General features: G+C 40.3%; 1 protein-coding gene across 6 annotated transcripts in view; it reads right to left on the bottom strand.

The window, feature by feature from the left end:
- nme7 (NME/NM23 family member 7) overlaps positions 1 to 19026 on the bottom strand; it is a 177248-nt gene that overhangs the window by 119835 nt on the left and 38387 nt on the right. For all 6 annotated transcript variants that reach the window (XM_080203801.1, XM_080203800.1, XM_080203802.1 and 3 more), the window contains exons 4-5: positions 16075 to 16185; positions 10746 to 10938 (exon numbers count right to left, since the gene is read on the bottom strand). In XM_080203801.1, the coding sequence (XP_080059927.1) occupies positions 10746 to 10938; positions 16075 to 16185 (304 nt within the window). The remainder of the gene's footprint in view (positions 1 to 10745; positions 10939 to 16074; positions 16186 to 19026) is intronic.

Below are 19026 nucleotides of genomic sequence, written 5' to 3'. Positions count from 1 at the left end.
AATTTTGATCACATGAAGGGAACAGTTACTGTGCGTGTAAGATGAGGCCTGAGATTGGATCTCAGACCTTACTGTTACGGAGGCAATAAATCATGGATAACAGGTAGTTTGCTGGTGAAAAAGGATGGAAGGGAAGGTCAAAAATGGTAACTAACAGCGGCTCACATTCTTTGACTGTGGTGTCATGAAGAAAATGCCCACTCTTCCCACCTTCACATGCCAGAAAGTATATTTTAAAATTTTACCTTGATGGTTGTGGCTTAAGAAAACCCTTGTTATGCCTTAACCCTAGTTTTCCTGAGGTTAGTAAGCATCAGATGCCACAGGGCAAAATAATCATGCAATGGGGACCTAAAACACGTGTTCCTAGAACCACAGAACAGTATAGCATAGAAGACCACTCAGCCCATCAAAACTGTGCCAGTTCTTTTGAAGAGAATTCAGTTAGCTCCACTCCCCTGCTTTCCCCCCAATGTATTATTTTTCCTTAAGTATTTATTCAGCTCCCTTTGAAGGCTACTATTGAATCTGTATACGCAACCCCAACAGATATTGTGATTTTGAATGCACTCCATTGGTGCACGAAAAAGATTTTCAAACAAAGTGCTGGAAAATCTCAGCCAGTCTGGCTGCATCTGTGAAGAGAGAAACTGTTAACTTCTTTGGAAGGGGACCCAAAGTCACATTAGACTCAAAACATTAACTGTGTCTCTCTCCACAGATGCTGTCAACTGAGCTTTTCCAGCACGTTTTCTTTCAGATCTTCAGTATTCAGTATTTGCTTTTACTCCACTTAGTCTTTTCTGCTCAAGAAGAGCAACCCCACCTTCCCTAATCTATCCACATAACTGTAATCTCACATCCCTGAATCCATCCTAGCAAATCTCCTCTATGGATTTTCACATCGTTTGTAAGGTATGTTACCTGGAATTTGACACAATGTTCCTCCTGATGTCAAATTATTGTTTTACAAACATTTTGCATCAATTCTTGGCTTTTCTAATCTATCCCACTATTGATGAATGCAAGGATTCCATCTGCTTTGTTGATCTGTTATGCCAAGTTCAACGATTTCCGTCAGGCACCTTTCCTGCATATGCAATAGTCTAATGTCGATCAAGCATTGCACTGCATCCCAATTTTATGCCCTTTAACCAATATGAAGGGCATACACTACTAGATTCAAATTAACACCACAACCCTGCCAATCTAAAATAGGCATCGTTAGTCCAGAGAAGTTAAAATCAGATGTCTCTGCTGTGCTACACTGCTGATGAATCCAATGTCTATGGGTCAACAGACTGAAAATAAACTAACCTTGGTAATGCAGACCCACACCTTGTTCCTTAGAAACATTCCATAATGCTTCATATACAATTAATTACATTGTTCAGTCACTACTGCAATAGTTCAATCACAATCAAGCTGACTCTTAGGACTGAGGTGTTGGTTTATGGGGTCAGTGTTCGCAGCACCTTGTTACGTCGCTGCAATATAAGGACAACTTATGGCATCAAGAAAGGAAACTCAACAACTTTCATCTTTACTGCTTGTGGCATATTCTGGACATCTCTTGGAAGGACAAAGTTATAAATGTGGCAGTTCTCTACAGGCAAATCTCCCAAGTATGTTGGCATTCATCAAGCAGAGATGAGTTTTCTGGCTCGGGCATACTTGTAAGATGGAAGATGTTCGCATATGTAAGGATTTTCTAGTAACCCCGAGACAGACAATCAGTTGGACAGCAAAACTCCACTTCAAGGATGCATGCAAGTGAGATATAAAGGCTCGAAACATCAATTTTCATAACTAGGAGACACTAACCAATGACAAAGGGAAATGGCAGCATCACCTGTTGGCCACTATGAAAATCAGTTGTCTACAGTAGATTGACAACAGACACCAACACCCAAGTGAAAACCCACAATTATACCCATAACCACTCCATTTGAAGCACTTGCAGCAGAACCTGCCTCTCACAGATTAGTTTCTTCACCATTAGCAAAAGTGCCCCACATGAAGCTATTCCATCCAAAACAGATTAGATTTGCTGCATACCCAGCATCTTATGTAGATGGAATGACAACAACAATGAGTTCAGACCCATTCCATTCATTAAAAGCTTCCCCTTGACCCAAAAGTCTTCTCAAACTACCAACTCATCCCCACTTTCAATTTTCCTTTGAAAGTCCTTTAAAAAAGTGTCAGGACCATCTAGCCCAATGTCCAACTTTCCTAAGGTTTCTTGATTGAAAGCCTCAGTCAGATTTCCACCCTCAGTCATGGCTAAGGTTGCAAATAGCATTGCCTGTGAGAACAGGCAAAGTTTGGAAAACAAAATCACTAAAGGTCCATATTAATGTGATCTTACAAACTTTTTCCTACATGGGCTTCAGGGTAATTTTGCTCTGTTCCTAGAGTTTTCTTAGCAACTTTAGGAACCCATAGGATTCGAAATTAAATAATTAATTTTTTTAGCAGGGACATCAGGGTCTTGATTTGTGAACTACTAACACCTGTTCAGTTCATTTAGGTCTACCATCTTATTTGTATGGCTGCAAGTGCATCATCAGAGCTGTTCTCTGCTAATGAGCACTGCCTGTGAGCACCGTGTACAACAGAAGGCCCTAACAACATTGTTTCCAGGGCTCATATTACAGCCTTCTTCTCAACGGTCAAAAACATGAATGCAATTTAAATTATTACAAAGAAACACCAGGACAGACATAGTGCTAAATATGGCACTACAAGCAGCAGTGGAGGAAGCAGAGAGGAGATAGCACAGCTTGGTCCTGTGGGGAACCAAGAGACCCTCAAAGGCTAACTGCAGAACGGAGTGAGAGCAGGTGGCCAGGAAGGTAAAGTCCCAGGGTCTGGACATGAAGGGCAGGTACCTGTGTCACAAGAGGTTTAATGACCTTATGCAGGTGATCAATGTCTGGTAATGCATCTTCATGTGATATTTCTTATCCACCAGAAATACCAGCCTCAGTGCACCATGTCATCACTGAACCAACAGCAGTCCCTGGCAATCAAGGTATGCAGCTGACATCTAGGTAACTCAACTTCACCCTCACAAATATTCTAGTTACGCCAGCCCTACAGCCACCTCTCAACTTTCACATACCTTCAGCTATGGCAGGCACATCAGTCAAGCACAATGCTGCACAACTATTCCAACTCCCCTCCTGCAAGTCAAGGCAGCACATCATAGAAGGGAGCTGAACAGAACAAGGAAACCTGCATTTCTAGAGCTCCGCAAAGAGATGATTCGCTACATCATGATGCAGTTGCCACATCACTAAGAACAATATGACAAGAACTTGCTGCCTTCTGCTTCTACTGAACTTCCAACATCCTCACCTGCCACACGAACATACAAATTAGGAACAGGAGTAATCACTCGAACTTTTGTCCTTTTCCATAAGAGTTATAGGCCCAGAGGGTCAGTAAGAATCAAAGAAACAGCAGGCAGGATGTGGTTGCTAATCAAAGAGAGTCTGGTGGACTGAAGCACATTTGTTTCAATGCGAGAAGTGTAACAGATAAGGCAGATGAACTTAAAGCTTGGATTAGTACTTGGAACTATGATGTTGTTGCTATTACAGAGACTTGGTTAAAGGAAGGACAGGATTGGCAACTTAACGTTCCAGGCAGGATAGAGGGGGATATGAAAGGATTGGGGAATTGCACTACTGGTAAAGGAGAATATCACAGCTGTACTGTGGGAGGAAACTCGGCGGCCTCATACAGTGAGGCAATATGGGTAGTGCTCAGGAATAGGAAGAGTGTAGTCACAATGTTCAGGGTTTACTATAGGCCACACAACAGTCAGCGGGAGATAGAGGAACTGATATATCGACAGATTTTGGCAAGGTGTAAAAGTAACAGTTTTTAATTTCCCCAAAATTGACTGGGACTCACTTAGCGCTAGGGGCATGGACGGGGCAGAGTTTGTAAGGAGCATCCAGAAGGGCTTCTTGAAACAGTATGTAGATAGTCCAACTAGGGGACAGACCATACTGGACCTGATATTGGGGAACGAGCCCTGTCAGGTGGACGACATTTCAGCAAAGGAGCAGTTCAAGAACAGTGACTACAATTCAGTAAACTTTAAGGTACTGATGGACGAAGATAAGTGTAGTCCTCAAGTTAAAAGGCTAAATTGGGGAAGGCTAATTACAAAAATATGAGGCAGGAACTAAGAATGTAGATTGGGGCAGATGTTTGAGGGGAAATCAACATCTGGCACGCAGGAGGCTTTCAAGTGTAATTTGATAGGGCTTTAGGACTGGCACATTCCTGTAAGAATGAAGGATAAGTACGGCAAGTTTTAGGAACCTTGGATAACGAGAGATAGTGTGAGCCAAGTCAAAGAAAAAAGGAAGCATTTGTCAAGGCTGGGAGGCTGGGAATTCACGGAGCAAGTGTGGAATACAAGGAAAGTAGAAAGAAACTTAAGCAAGGAGTAAGGAGGGCTAAAAGGGGTCACTAAAAGTCATTGGCCAGCAAGATTAGGAAAAATCCCAATGCTTTTCATACATATATAAAGAGTTAAGGAGAGAGTTGGCCACTCAAGGACAGGGGAGAGAATTGATGCATGGAATTAAATGAGTACTTTGCATCAGTATTCACCAAAAGAAAGGACTTGGTTGATGATGAAGCCAGGGAAAGGTGTGTAGATAGGTGTGAGATCAAAAATGAGGTAGTATTGGGATTCTTGAGAATCATAAAAATCCTAGAGTGCAGAAAGAGGCCATTTGGCCCATCAAGTCTGCACCAACCACAATCCCACCCAGGCCCCAGACTCATATCCTCACATATTTACCTGCTAATCCTGCTAACCTACACATCTCAGGATTCTAAGGGGCAATTTTTTTTTCAGCATGGCCAATCAACTTAACCCGCACATCTTTGGACCGTGGGAGGAAACACACGCAGACACGAGGAGAATGTGCAAACTCCACACAGACAGTGACCCAAGCCGGGAATTGAACCCAGGTTCCTGGAGCTGTGAAGCAGCAGTGCTAACCATGTGCTACCGTGCCGCCCAATTACATTAAGGTAGACAAGTCCCCAGCCCCTGATGGGATATACCCCAGAATGCTAAGAGAGACAAGGGAGGAAATTGCTGGGTCTTGAGAGAAATCTTTTATCCTCACTGGCTACAGGGGAGGTCCCAGAGAACTGGAGAATAGCCAATGTTGTTCCTTTATTTAAGAAGGGTAGCAAGAATAATCCAGGTAATTGCAGATCAATGAGCTTCACATCAGTGGTAGGGAACTTATTGGAGAGGATTCTTCAAGACAGGATTTACTCCCACTCGGAAACATATGGACGTATTAGCGAGAGGCAACATGGTTTTGTAAAGGGGAGGTCGTGTCTCACTAACTTGATCGAGTTTTTTGAGGAAGTGACAAAGATGATTGATGAGTGTTGGGCAGTGGATGTTGTCACATGGACTTCAGTAAGGCCTTTGACAATGTTTCTCATGGCAGGCTGGTGCAGAGGGTGAAGTCACATCGCATCAGAGGTGAGTTAAGGTGGATATAGAACTAGCTCAATCATAGCAGACAGAGGATAGCAGTGAAGAGTGCGTTTCTGAATGGAGGGTTGTGACAAGTGGCATTCCTCAGGGATCAGTTTGGGACCTTTGCTGTTTACAACATATATAAATAAAAATAATTTGAAAAACACAACTGGTTTGATTAGTAAGTTTGCAGATGACACAAAGGTTGGTGGATTTGCGGATAGTGATGAGGACCGTCAGAGGATACTGCAGATTACAGGTCAGTTGGAAACTTGGGCAGAGTGATGGTAGGTGGAGTTTAATCCAGACGAATGTGAGGCAATGCATTTTGGAAGGTTTAATACAGATAAGAAATATACAGTAAATGGCAGAACCCTTAAGGGTATTGATAAGTAGAGGGATCTGGGTGTACAGGTACACAGGTCACCGAAAGTGGCTATGCAGGTGGAGAGCGTAGTCAAGAAGGCTTACAGCATGCTTGCCTTCACCAGCCGGGGTACTGAGTTTAAAAATTGGCAAGTCATGTTGTAGCTTTATGGAACCTTAGTTAGGCTGCACTTTGAATATAATGTTCAGTTCTGGTCACCACCTTATCAGAAGGATGTGGAGGCTTTGGAGAGGGTATAGAAAAGATTTACCAGGATGTTGCCTGGGATGGAGAGCATTAGCTATGAGGAGAGGTTGGAGAAATTTGGTTTGTTCTCACTGGAACGACAGAGATTGAGGGGAGACCTGATAGAAGTCTACAAGGTTACGAAGGGCACGGAAAGAATGGATAATCAGAAGCTTTTTCTCAGGGTGGAAGGGTCGATTACTACGGGACATAGGTTTAAGGTGCGAGGAGCAAGATTTAATGGAGGTGTATGAGACAAGTTTTTTTTTACACGGAGGATGGTGGGTGCCTGGAACTCGCTGCCGAGGGAGACAGTGGAGGCAGATATAATAGTGATTTTTAAGGGGCGTCTTGACAAATACATGACTAGGAAGGGAATGGAGGGATATGGTCCCCAGAAGAGTAGGGGGTTTTAGTTCAGTCAGGCAACATGGTCGATAGATGCTTGGAGGGCTGAAGGGCCTGTTCCTGTGCTGTAATTTTCTTTGTTCATAGTCAAACTAAATTTTATAACACAAATGACTGTCCCTAAACTGTTCCTCTGATACTTAACTATATCATTCCCAAGAACCAAGTTCAGCAATGCCTCTTTTCCAATTGAACTGAAAACATACAGTAGAAGATTCTCCAGAACACATTCCAGGAACTCTTGAACAACACTAACCTTTACACTGATACTATCCCAGTCTATACTTGATAATTAAACCCCCCATTATAACTACTCTATAATTTTTCCACTTCTCTTCCTTGCAGATTCATTTCTCTACACCTTTCCAAGTAGTTGGTGGTCAATAGACTACATCGAGCAATGTAACTGCATTATTATTATTCCTTAGCTCTAACCAAATTATTCTGCCCTCCAGCACTGCAATGTTCTCCTTAATCAATATTCCCACACTGTATAATTGTAGTAAAGATTGTTTACTCTCCTATTCTAATCCCAGTGCAACAATAGTTAACATTACATTTGCCTTCCTAATTGCTTGCTGTAACTGCACGTAAACTTTGATCCAGTACAAGCAGGCTTCAAAAATCATGGTCCTCGAGGTCTCACCGGAATCCTGCCTCCTCCAGGAAAGTTTCAAGCTATTAGAAGTCTGGCAAACATGCTCACTGGCAATTAACAGTCCCTTTAGCTCATTAAAGACCTGTTTATTCGAGCTTGTAATTTTCTCAGTAGTTGCTCCGAGCTGAAATCTGAGGGCCAAGCGGCACGGGCTTTACACCAAACCTTGTCATCCATGGTTGCTTTCAACCTCCTGCCTTCCCAAAAGTTGTTTACTTAAAATGGCAAGGCATGCGATTGGGACCCAGAACTCAACCCATTAACTGGTTTCTCACTCCACAGATGCTGCTTGACTTGCTGAATACTGCCACATCTCCTGTTCTTATTTCAGATTTCCAGCACGTGCAGTGCTGGAACTGGTAAAAGCAAGATTGAGATTGGCAGTGGGAATCACATTGGAAAAAGATAGACACTGTTTTCCACCAATAGCTTAATTAATAAATAATATTAAGGTAATGGAATAAATATGGAGTGGCAGCTATAACGTCAAAACAGCAATCTCCTATGTACAATTCAGAAACAAAAAGGCATATAGGAAAATGCCTCATTATTTGTCAAACAAGATATGTGATTGTTCAACTACTAATACTTATATTTCACTAATTTTTGTGATCCAATAAAGACTAGCAAAAGACTTAAGCAAAATAAATTGAATTTCAATGGGACATTTAAGGTAAAGATTCCATTATTCATTTTCTCAGAACCAGATTCAAGTAATTGTATAATTTTGAGAGAAGCTGTCATTTTCTAGAAGACCATGCTTCTCCAGTGTTGTTTTTTAAAAGATGGATACTTGATGAGATATAAACAATCTAAGCAAAAGTACCTAAACCCATAGTCTTTGGAATACGAAAGAACTTTAAAACATGGGTCCAGACATTCATAGGAAGGATGCAGGATGCATAGTAGCTTAAGGGAATCCAGATAAGGCTGGAGAGACAAAATGCCAGCTGAATTTAATGACAAGATCTCATTAGAACTGTTTTCTCCTGCTTCCACCCAGCAGCCAGCCAGCCAGCCAAATTGACATGCTTGTCACCTGCGAGAGGAAGAAAACTTGCGATCAGATGCGGGAAGACACAGCCACAAATCTAGGGAAAATCATGGATCATAGTCTTTTTTGGAGGGGGATGGGAAATTGTTGAGGGGATGAGAGATCTATCATGTCAGGAGTTTGGAAGGCAGCAACTGGTAAAAGCAAGGTCTGGTGAAATGGGCAGACACAGTAAGAAGTCTGACAACACCAGGTTTAAGTCCAACCGATTTATTTGATAGTAAACTCGCAAGCTTTTGAGGTTTCCCTCTTCGTCCGGTGAATGGACAATGGGGTTACAGGTAGGCAACATGTCGCCTATCTGTAACCCCAACCCTATCGGTTGGACTTAAACCTAGTGTTGTCAGACTTCTTACTGTGTTTACCCCAGTCCAACGCCAGCATCTCCACATCATGAAATGGGCAAATACATGGCAAATAATGTTTCACATGGGAGGAAGAATGAGGAGAGAAAACAAACTAAATCGTACAATTCTGAATTGGATACAGGAATGGAGAAACCAGTGGATGCATATAAACAAATCTTTGAAGGTGGCAGAACAAGTTGAGAAGCTATTAGAAAAGCAAATAAGATATTTGGCCTTTTAAGAGAGGAAGGAAGTACAAAAGCAGTGAAGTTATGATGAATCTTTATGAAACGCTATTTCAAACTCAACTGGTGTATTGTGTCCAAATATGGGGACAATTCTTTAGGAAGGATCTGAAGGTATCAGAGAGGATGCAGAACAGATTTATGAGAACGGTTCTAGGAATGAGGGACTTCAGTTAAGAGGATAGGCTGGAGAAACTAGGGTTGTTTACCTTGAGAAGCAAACGTGCAGAAGAGACCTATTAGCAGGGTACTAACTAGGGGATTTTCACAGTAATTTCATTGCAATGCTAATATAAGCTTACTTGTGACACTAACAAATAAACATTAAACTTTATTAGCAGTGTTCAAAATCACAAGGGGTTTGGACAGATTAGAAAGGGAGAAATTGTTCCCATTGGTGGAAGGATCATGGCAAAAGAACCAAAAGTTGACACAAGAACAAACTTTTTGGCACAGTGAATGGTTAGGATCACAAATGTACTGCAGATGAATTGTGGCCTTGGAAAGGAAATGTGATAAGTACCTGAAGGAAAAATACTTGTAGGACAACAGGGAAGGAGCAAGCTCCTGCAGTGAGTCAGCGTGAGCTTAATGGGCCAAATGTCCTCCTTCTGCACTGAAACCATTTTATGATTTACCAGTTAGGCCTCAAGTGGAAGAGTGTTCAGTCCTGTGCAACGAACTTAAGGAAAACTGTTAAAGCCTTGGGAGAACTTGCAGTCGAGATTTACTAAAACAATAGTAAATGGTACTACATTTGTAGGACTTTAATTATGTGGAGAGATCGGAGAAGCCGGAGTTGTTTTCCCTGGGGCAAAGATAAAGAAGAGATTTGAAAGAAGTGTTCAATAATCATATATGGTTTTATCAGGAAGCATAGCTTCCACTAATATAAGGATTGGTAACCAGAGCACACAGATTTAAGGTGATTGACAAAAGAGTAAGATTTTTAAAATGTATGCAGCAATTTATGACTTGGAATGCATAGCCTGAAATGGATAGCTGTACCAAAGAGCCAACATGTCCAATGAACTAAATGGCATCCTGATGCTGTATCATTCTGATTCTAATGGCTATTGTTCCCTCAATTTAAAATCATAAACGTCTTAATTTAAACGTCTCAATTTAAAATCATAAAAGTCTTAAAAAGAAACTAGGACCAATCTCCTGCTGTCTTGCAATGTGAAATAGCTTCACTTCTGTATGCAATACTTGCATTTATCTTGAAGTAAAAACATTTTCTCCAATTCAAAACTTAGCTGACAATCATCCTTTTCTAGATTTTTTTGATGTTTTAGTCTTTTTAATTTTACCATTTTCTCATCAATGAAATTTTCTAAACCTTTTCTGTCTGAAAATAATTTTTGCTTCCTTCTTCCCAACTCCTACAGTGCATTTTGGGAACGTGCCACAATTTTTCATTCAGATTGCAAAGTTTGCTTGCATTGGGCAATAGTAAGTTCAACAGTGGCCCTTATAAGCTGACAGGACAGTAAGCAAACTTAATTTTAATTTTTCCCAGTGCCATAATTAAGTATTGGACAGACAGACTTAATCAGTTACCTATTAATTTTCAGGAGGGATAAATTGCCCAGAATTATCAATGAACAAGGAAGAAAGTTTAAACATTTTTGGAATAAGTTTAATCACAACTAAAATCTATATTCAACCCTTAAGTGACTTCAAGAATTTAAATGGCTTTATTCATACTTTAAGCCTTAAAGGACTATTCACCAAATAAATCTGTTTAGAAAAATTATGCATAATTCTCATCTGCCTTTATGCATAGAATTATGCATATGAATTATACACTTAAACATGACAAAACGTAAAGATTCAGCTCAATGCAATTTTCTTTCCCTTGCTGCCCTCACCCCACAAAAAACTTACTCGAGCTGCAACCGCAGCACATTCAGAGCCATGAACATTATTGATGTTGTCAATTCCATAAAGTGCCCGAACATTGACTTCACTTTCTGCATTCCTTGAAGAACCAATTAGCTTCTTCCAAACAGACACAGCCTCATCTCCCATAATTTCCAGCGCAACAGCTGGGCCACAAGTTAAATACTGAAGAAGATCACTAAAATAGAGAGAGGAAATCCCATTATTCTGCGCTCACATTCTCACAATGTAATTAAGTATTCAGTTTAGTTTCAACAAAATAGTCTGACACTATCAACAGGTATTGCAACCTCATGGAAAGTTTTTTGTTCATTTTATCTCATTCTGACGTTAAGACTTGGGAATTCATTACAATGTAAATATTAGGAATTCAATTAAATTGAAATTTTGGCTAAGATCAAGCATAGTATCAACATGCTGTGCTTGGTTGAAGTCATTAGATTACATTCTAGCTCCACTTGAAGCAATTTTTAAAAGCGGCATCTCAGCCTTTTGGTTAAGATGCAAATGAGATCAAGCCTTGGAGGAGGAGCTATGCCTATTCCAATCAGCTTGGATCATGTAGACCAAGCCCAAGACAGGAGGTGAGAACCCTGTCTTGTCAGCTTGGACCGGGAATGTCTCAACTTGTTGAGACTCTGAATTGGATCTGATTTGATTGAATTGGAATAAAAACAACAAGTACTTTATGAAGTAAATTTACTCTCCACATAATGCCTCATTTCTTTTGAACGAGGAAATTAGTTCACGTTCATTATCCGAAATGCGATTAAATATATATAAAAGGATTTTACTTGCATTCCACCAATGTCACCTATAAACAAGAATACATTGCTGAAAAATATGTAGGGATTTGTGGAGAAAAGCGTTCTTGATGAATAGGAGTTCCATTCAGGGAAAAGTGAGGAAATGTTCTTCAAATAAAATAACAGAATGTTGATGAAGATACTGCAGTTAATATGTTTCATAAGGCACAGCATAATATACTTGTCTGGCTTAAACAGGCAATGACGCCTTGAATATGAAATTAGCCAAGAGACTTTGATTTGATTTATTATTGTCACATGTATTAGAATACAGTGAAAAGTATTGTTTCCTGCATGCTATAGACAAAATATACCTTCATAGAGAAGGAAACGAGAGAGCATAGCGTTACAGTCATAGCTAGGATGGAGAGAAAGATCAACTTAATGCAAGGTAAGTCCATTCAAAAGTCTGATGGCAGCAGGGAAGAAGCTGTTTTTGAGTCAGTTCGTACATGATCTCAGACTTTTGTATCTTTTTCCCAACAGAGGAAAGTGAAAAAGAATATGTCCAGGATGATGTGTAGGGTCCTTGATTATACTGGTTGCTTTTCTGAGGCAGTGGGAAGTGTAGACGGAGTCAATGAATGGGACTGGTTAGTGTGATGGATTAGGCTTTAATCACGACTCTTGTGGTCTTGAACAGAGCAGGAGCCATACCAAGCTGTGATACAACCAGAAAGAATGCTTTCTTTGGTGCATCTATAGAAGTTGATGAGAGTTGTAGCAGACATGCCAAATTTCCTTAGTCTCTTGAGGAAGTAGAGGCATTGGTGGGTTTTCTTAACTATAGCATAGTAGAAGTGAATGCTGTCCATCAGACCGAAGAGAAATCTACATTGGTGTTCCCCAAGGCGTCACTATTAAAACTAAATATTTTTCTGCATATATAATAACCTGGACTGGAGTGCACAGGACACAGGTTCAAGTTTATAGATAATACCGAACTTAGAAAATGCAATAAGCAATGAAGAATATAGTAATCGACTTTATAACATACAGATTCACGAACTGGGCAGAAATATGAGAGATACAATTTCATTCAAAGAAGTGTGAAGTGATGAATTTTGATTGGAGGAATAAGGAAATCCAATGTAAAGTAAATGATACAATTGTTGGGGGAAGCACAGAGTTTATATACTCAAGTCTTTAAAAGATGAGAAGATTAGTTGAGGACGCTGTTAAAAGCATGCAGAAATTTTGCTTTTATAAAATAATGTTAACCTTTATAAAATACTGGTTAGGCCTCAGTTGAGTATTGTGTCAAATTAAGGCATGAGGGATGTCAAGGCTTGAAGGTGCAGAGACGAGTTACTCATGTCATGATCCTAAACAAGATCCCCAAGATTTTGATAAGATCCAGTGAGGGACCAATAACACTGTTTAAAGTAGACAAAGTTATGTTCAGATGCTTGCTAAAAGATTAAAGCCACAAAATACCACACACTTTGAATAAACAGAAATAAACATTACCATACAAGGTCAAAAAGATAAAACAATTTACATTATTTATCTTGTGCTCTAACATGCAGGTTAATATGAGGTACATGTGAATTAACAGGCAAACTGTGATCAAACACACCACACTGCATAATAAGTGGCAAATGCAACCAAAGCAGATTCCACAGATTTCTCAGCAACCTGCCCAAATATCAGTAAATACTGTGAGTCAGCCAAACTCTTTGAAACTGTGTTTCCACTTCTGAAAATTAGGTCTTGGAATTCCCTGAAAGCTCCAAACTCAGACTGCCTCAATGACTGCACACCTCACAGTTGCAATCTCATGAGTCCATTTCTCTGGGCTTGTGAGTCTGCATTCCAGCCTCTACTTACTAACGCAACATCAACTCTTTAATAGTTGGCTGGCGTCACCAAGCTCCAATCTCTGTTCTTCTGAGCCCTAATCCTTTCTAGCCGGACCTTCTATCACTTTCACAGCATCCCATAATTTCTCTTAGCACAGAGCTATCACATGGCTCCTGGGACTTTGCTAGCCAGCAATATCTTTGCTGCCTGGAGCCTACAAACAGCAGAACCTCTTCCCCTGCTGCAGAATACTCTCTCCCAAAAAGCACACAGATAAATGCAAACCATAAAACTTTCTTATTTGCAGCTCAAATGGGTTGGATCAGTTTTCAGATGGGTGTATCTTGTCTTCCAAGGAGGTCAAATAGTTTGCTTGGAATGCGTAACTTGACTCTTGCCTACTTTAGAATAATTCATTGTTCTATGTAATGTGAAATCTATCAAGGCAGTGTCAGGCAAGCAAGCAGATTTCAAAGCTAGTTCTGATGATAGATCAAACTGAAGGGTTTATCTCCACAGATGCTGCTAAATCTGCTGACCATTTCCAACATTTCTGCTTTGACTTCAGAGCACACAACACTCCTGTGATTGAATTATCTGATTGAGAAAGGGGCAAATCATGCGAGGACAGTGATATGGTAGAATGCACAAAGCATAGCTTTATGAAAATCTTGTTAGATCTGGCCATTGTAATTATGGCTCACTTTGGCTGGTAAAATAAAAAACATTCTACCCTAATTAGTGGGTTTGTCAATTTTTTGGAGTTTGATATTTCTTTTTCTTCTGGATATGATAACCAGTTTTGAAATTCAGAATAAAGGGGCCAAGGTCAAGTCTACAGTTTTGAAGCAAATCCTCTAACTAAAATAGGTAACAAAAAGAAGAAAATGCATACACCAAAAGTTGGGTAGCTCTTTCAAACAGCTGATACACATGTGCCAGCCATGTAGTCCTCCAGCTGTGCTCTAAATTTCTCTATAGGCATGTACTATAGCTTCACCAGTTTGGCACTCATTTGCAGATGCACCTACAGCTGCTCCTTATACTCTTCTGTGCTCCTCATTACTCCAGGATTGGTCATCTGACTGGACTATGTAAATATCAAGATCATGGCTAGGATTTTCTGTGTTCCTCAGCACATGACTTATCACCTATTCATTTCAGCCCCATGGTTCAGGCAATGGATTGTTGAGTCCAATTTTCAATTATTCCAATTCTGTATTGGACAGCCTCCCACCTTCTACACTGCAGGAACTGAAAATCATTGAAAATTCTGCTGCTTATTGTAACTTGCACCAAGTCCTGTTCACCCATCGTACTGATGCTTGCTCATTGGCTCCTGATTAAGCAACGCCTCAATTCTAAAATTCTTCTATTTGTTTCAAATTCCTCGATGACCTTTCCTCTTCCCAAGTCACAGGCACAGTGGTTAGCACTGCTGTCTCACAGTGCCAGGGACCTGGGTTCAATTCTGGCCTTGGGTCACTGTCTGTGTGGAGTTTGCACATTCTCTCCATGTCTGCACAGGTTTCCTCCCACAGTCCAAAGATGTGCAGGTTAGGTTGATTGGCCATACTAAATTGACCCTAGTGTCAGGGAAATTAGCAGGATAAATATGTGGGGTGACGGGAATAGGGCTTGGGTGGGATTGTAGTCAGTGTAGACTCGGTGGGCTGACTGGCCTCCTTCTGCATTGTGGGGATTCTATGAACTCTATAACTTTCTATAAGCTTTGAGATCTCAACGCTGCTTCAGCTCGGTCCTCTTACACAACCCAATTTTAATACTTCCAACGTTAGTAACCATGCTTTCAGCGAAGAAGGAGGAGGAGGAGGAGGAGGAGGAGGAGGAGGAGGAGGAGGAGGAGACAACTGAGATGTACAAAATTATGAGGGGTATAGATAGAATAGAAAAGAAAAGAAATTTTTCCCCTTGGAAGAATCAATGGCCAGGTGGCATAGATTTATGGTAAGGGGCTGGAGGTTGAAAGGAAGGTGAGGAAAACATTTTTCACTCAGAGGGTGGTGGGAGCCTGGAACTCACTGTCTGAAAGGGTGGTGGAAGCAGCCACCCTTTAGATATTTAGAAGTATTTAGATATATACTTGCTATGCCAAGGCAAACAAGGCTGTGGACCAAATGCTGGAAAATAGGATTAGAATAGTTGGGTAGTTTGTTTTGGAAAGGCACATACTTAATGGACTGAAGGACCTTTTATTGTGGTGTAGGCCTCTATGACTAAGCCTCCAGACAGTCTGCATTTATGAAGTCAGAGACTTGAGAAGGGGTAGCAAGTAAATTGAAGATTACATGGAAATGTATTTGGTAAGGACTTAGCAAGAGGTGTAGGATAGGAATTGTTTGGTAGAGATAGGGTTAATGTAGGATTGCAGAATAGCACTGCCCACATTGTGATGTAAAGTTACATGACAGTAAATTGTCTGTCTAGAAGTAGCAGGCATAGAGACAGCATCTGTGCTTGGCAGTATAGTTATATATTACCAATAAATAGCTTACATTCAACCATACAAGCCTCCAGGCCTTTCTGAAACAACAGACAATCTTTATAAACACTAAAATGGCACTTAAACTGCAAACAATGCCGAGGTACATCATTTTTTCCCCTGAAGAAACTTGCAGTCTCAATGCATAGATAGTGCTCTATAAGAAGGTTTGAAATCCAAGTTTTAAAAAAAAACCTCCTACCTTGTTAGATTAGCCATTTTTGCTCTGGATATGACCAACCCTGCACTGTAGAGCCGGTCAATTAATTTTCCAAATTTAAGATCAGGGCTTGGCTTTACTATACCTAGAGTCCTGAAAGAAATAGGAGGAAAAGTGTTGTTCAATATCCAGGACAAGACATTTTAAACCAAACTCCATAATTTAAAAAAAATCTCAAATACAAGTCTACTACTGAAAGACGAATGATGTGCCACTGTTGTCACTACCAATACAGACAAAAGTAGTTAACACAAAGTTAGGTTCTATGTTTCAATTTGGGAGGCACAAAAAAAATGGACGTCAACCAAAGATATATTTGCTTAAATGGCAACACATTTTCTAGAGCAGCTGATTACAAATGTAGAAGTTTTTAAAACACTGGAAATGAAGAGTGAGAAACATTAGCCTATCTTCTCTCTATTCAAAGGAAATGGACCCAATATGCACGTTCTGCACTTTATTCTTTTATGTTAGATGTTAATTATGTTTGTTTTTATTGCTGTAAACAAAGTCAGGAACCGACTGATAATGGAAAAAAGAGAGAAAGAAGGAGAAAAATACTTCTGTATGTGTCAAGAAAAGGTCAAAGAATGAGGCCAACCAACAAGAACAGATAGGGTACAGCCTAATGGTTCAGAAGAGGACAACAGTAATTCACCACAAAGATATTACTAGCTTCTCCAAATAATGCCAGATTGTAGCAACCCCAGAGTTATTTATTCTGTACTATCCGTGCTCAAGCCTTCTTCAGTTTTATTTGATACAAGGACACTGAGCGCGCGCGTGTATACACACACACACACACACACACACACACACAAACCTGCAACACCTCCATCATCTTTTGACTCACCATTCTCACATTTCAATTTGTCCATCGAATAAACCAAACAATTACACGGTCACTGGCTCCTTGTGCCAACATCACTGATCTTACACAGCAAAATACAGTTAATTTTTACACATTTATGATATTCAGCTCTATCTTACAACCACCTCTCTCAGCTAAATTATCAACTGCTTGGCCAACATACAACACTGAATGAACAGAAATTTCCCCCAATTACATGCTGTGAAGACTGAAACTACTATTGTTGGCCCCTGCTCTAAACTCCATTCTCTAGCTATCAACTCCATCCCTCTCAACAGTCTGGGGGAATTCAGCAAGTTTCTCTGCAACCTTGGTGTTACACGTGACCTTGAGATAAGCTTCCAACCTCATATTCATCACTAAGGCCACCTACTTCCAACTCTAACATCTCATTCCTGTCTCAGCTCATCAACTGAGAGCTCATTCATATTATCTCTAGACTTGACTATCCCAACACTCTCCTGGTTCACTCCCACATTCTACCTTCCATGACTTTAGGTCATCCAAAACTCTGCTGCCTGTAACTTAACTCACATCAAGTCCTGCTCCCCTATCATCCCTGTGTTTGCTGATCTACAATAGCTCACTGTCATGTCTTGATTTTAAAATCCCAACATGGTCTGGCCCCTCCCCATCTCCATGATCTCCCCCACTCCTGCAATCATCAGAGATATCTGCATTCCTCTTGCGCTGGCCATTTATTCACCCTATTTTAAATTGCTTCAGAATTATCAGTTATCTCACTCACTGTAGAATACAACATGACAGATAATTTCCCATCCCAAAAATTTTTACATCTACTTGGTATATAAATCGACCCCCCCCGCCCCCCCTTTTCAATTATAACATTAGTAGTCAGCCTCAATGTTTCATCCCACAGAGGTATATTTTACTTACTGATACCTTATAATTGGGCACAAGGGATCAAGCAGGTGATAAGAACTGTGTTACAAATATACACAGGGGTTTAAGACATGCTTGCTCTTTGCTTTGAATGCGAATGACAATTAAAATGATAACCACCCACATACTCCGAGTACAAGTCAAACCCTGTTTTTACAGGGATTTTGAGGCTCCGAATGTCAACTTAAATCTGACATCTACGGTAATATTTCTCCATGTAGTGCAGTGTTTTCAAATGCTTTTGTGAAGCTATTGCATGACATCTTTTATTATTTGAAAGGTGATATAAAAACAGAAATATTATTCTGGCAAAACATCCCAAGGAGCAGTACTAAACAAAATTTGACACAGTCATATTAGGATGAATGATCACAAGCGTGGTCAAAGGAGCATCTTAAAGGAAGTGAAATGTGTAGCAAAGTAGAGAAGTTTAGAGAGTCCAGAGTTTAGAATCCACGTAAGTGAAGGCATGACTTCCCATTGTGCAATGATAAAAACTGGGGATGCACAAGGAGCTAGAAGTGGAGCAGCACAGAGACTTTGGAGGTTTATGGAGCTGGAGAGGTTAGAGGGATCAGGAAAGATAACATTATGGAAGAACTTGAAAATAAGGATGAGAACTTCAAAGTGGATGCATTGACAGACTGGGAACAAAAATAGACAAAAGCACTCATAAGAAAAAATGTACAAAGAATTTCAAAATAATGGAAACCAATAAAAAACAAATTGGCACTAGATCAAACACAAGTATAATGCAAAGATAATATAATTATACATGGCATGATGCATTGCATAACATGAAAAATGTCACAAGATCTATTTTACAAAAATATAGGAGTGAAATATATAGGGGTGAGTGGTAGGCGAAGGCAAGTATCTTTACAACACTGCTTGTAGGCCAGGAATGCTTTGTTCTAGCTACACTAAAAAGTCTCACAACACCAAGTTAAAGTCCAACAGATATGTTTGGAATCATGAGCTTTCAGAGCGCTGCTCCTTCATCAGGTGAGTGGAGATGAGTTCTAGTTACCAAACTTACCCTCTTGCCTTGAACTGGGCTTCCCTCAACCCATACAAAAATGTCCTGGATCAGGAGATGGACACCTGACCCCTCCCCATAGACACACTCTCAGCAGTAGCTGCAGGCTGGCTCCACTGTG

The sequence above is a fragment of the Carcharhinus amblyrhynchos genome, chromosome 15 (genome assembly GCF_965287045.1).
Source record: "Carcharhinus amblyrhynchos chromosome 15, sCarAmb.v2.hapA, whole genome shotgun sequence".
Classification (NCBI taxonomy): domain Eukaryota; kingdom Metazoa; phylum Chordata; class Chondrichthyes; order Carcharhiniformes; family Carcharhinidae; genus Carcharhinus; species Carcharhinus amblyrhynchos.
The sequence above is the reverse complement of the archived record's forward strand: the minus strand, read 5'-3'. Positions and strand labels throughout refer to the sequence as shown.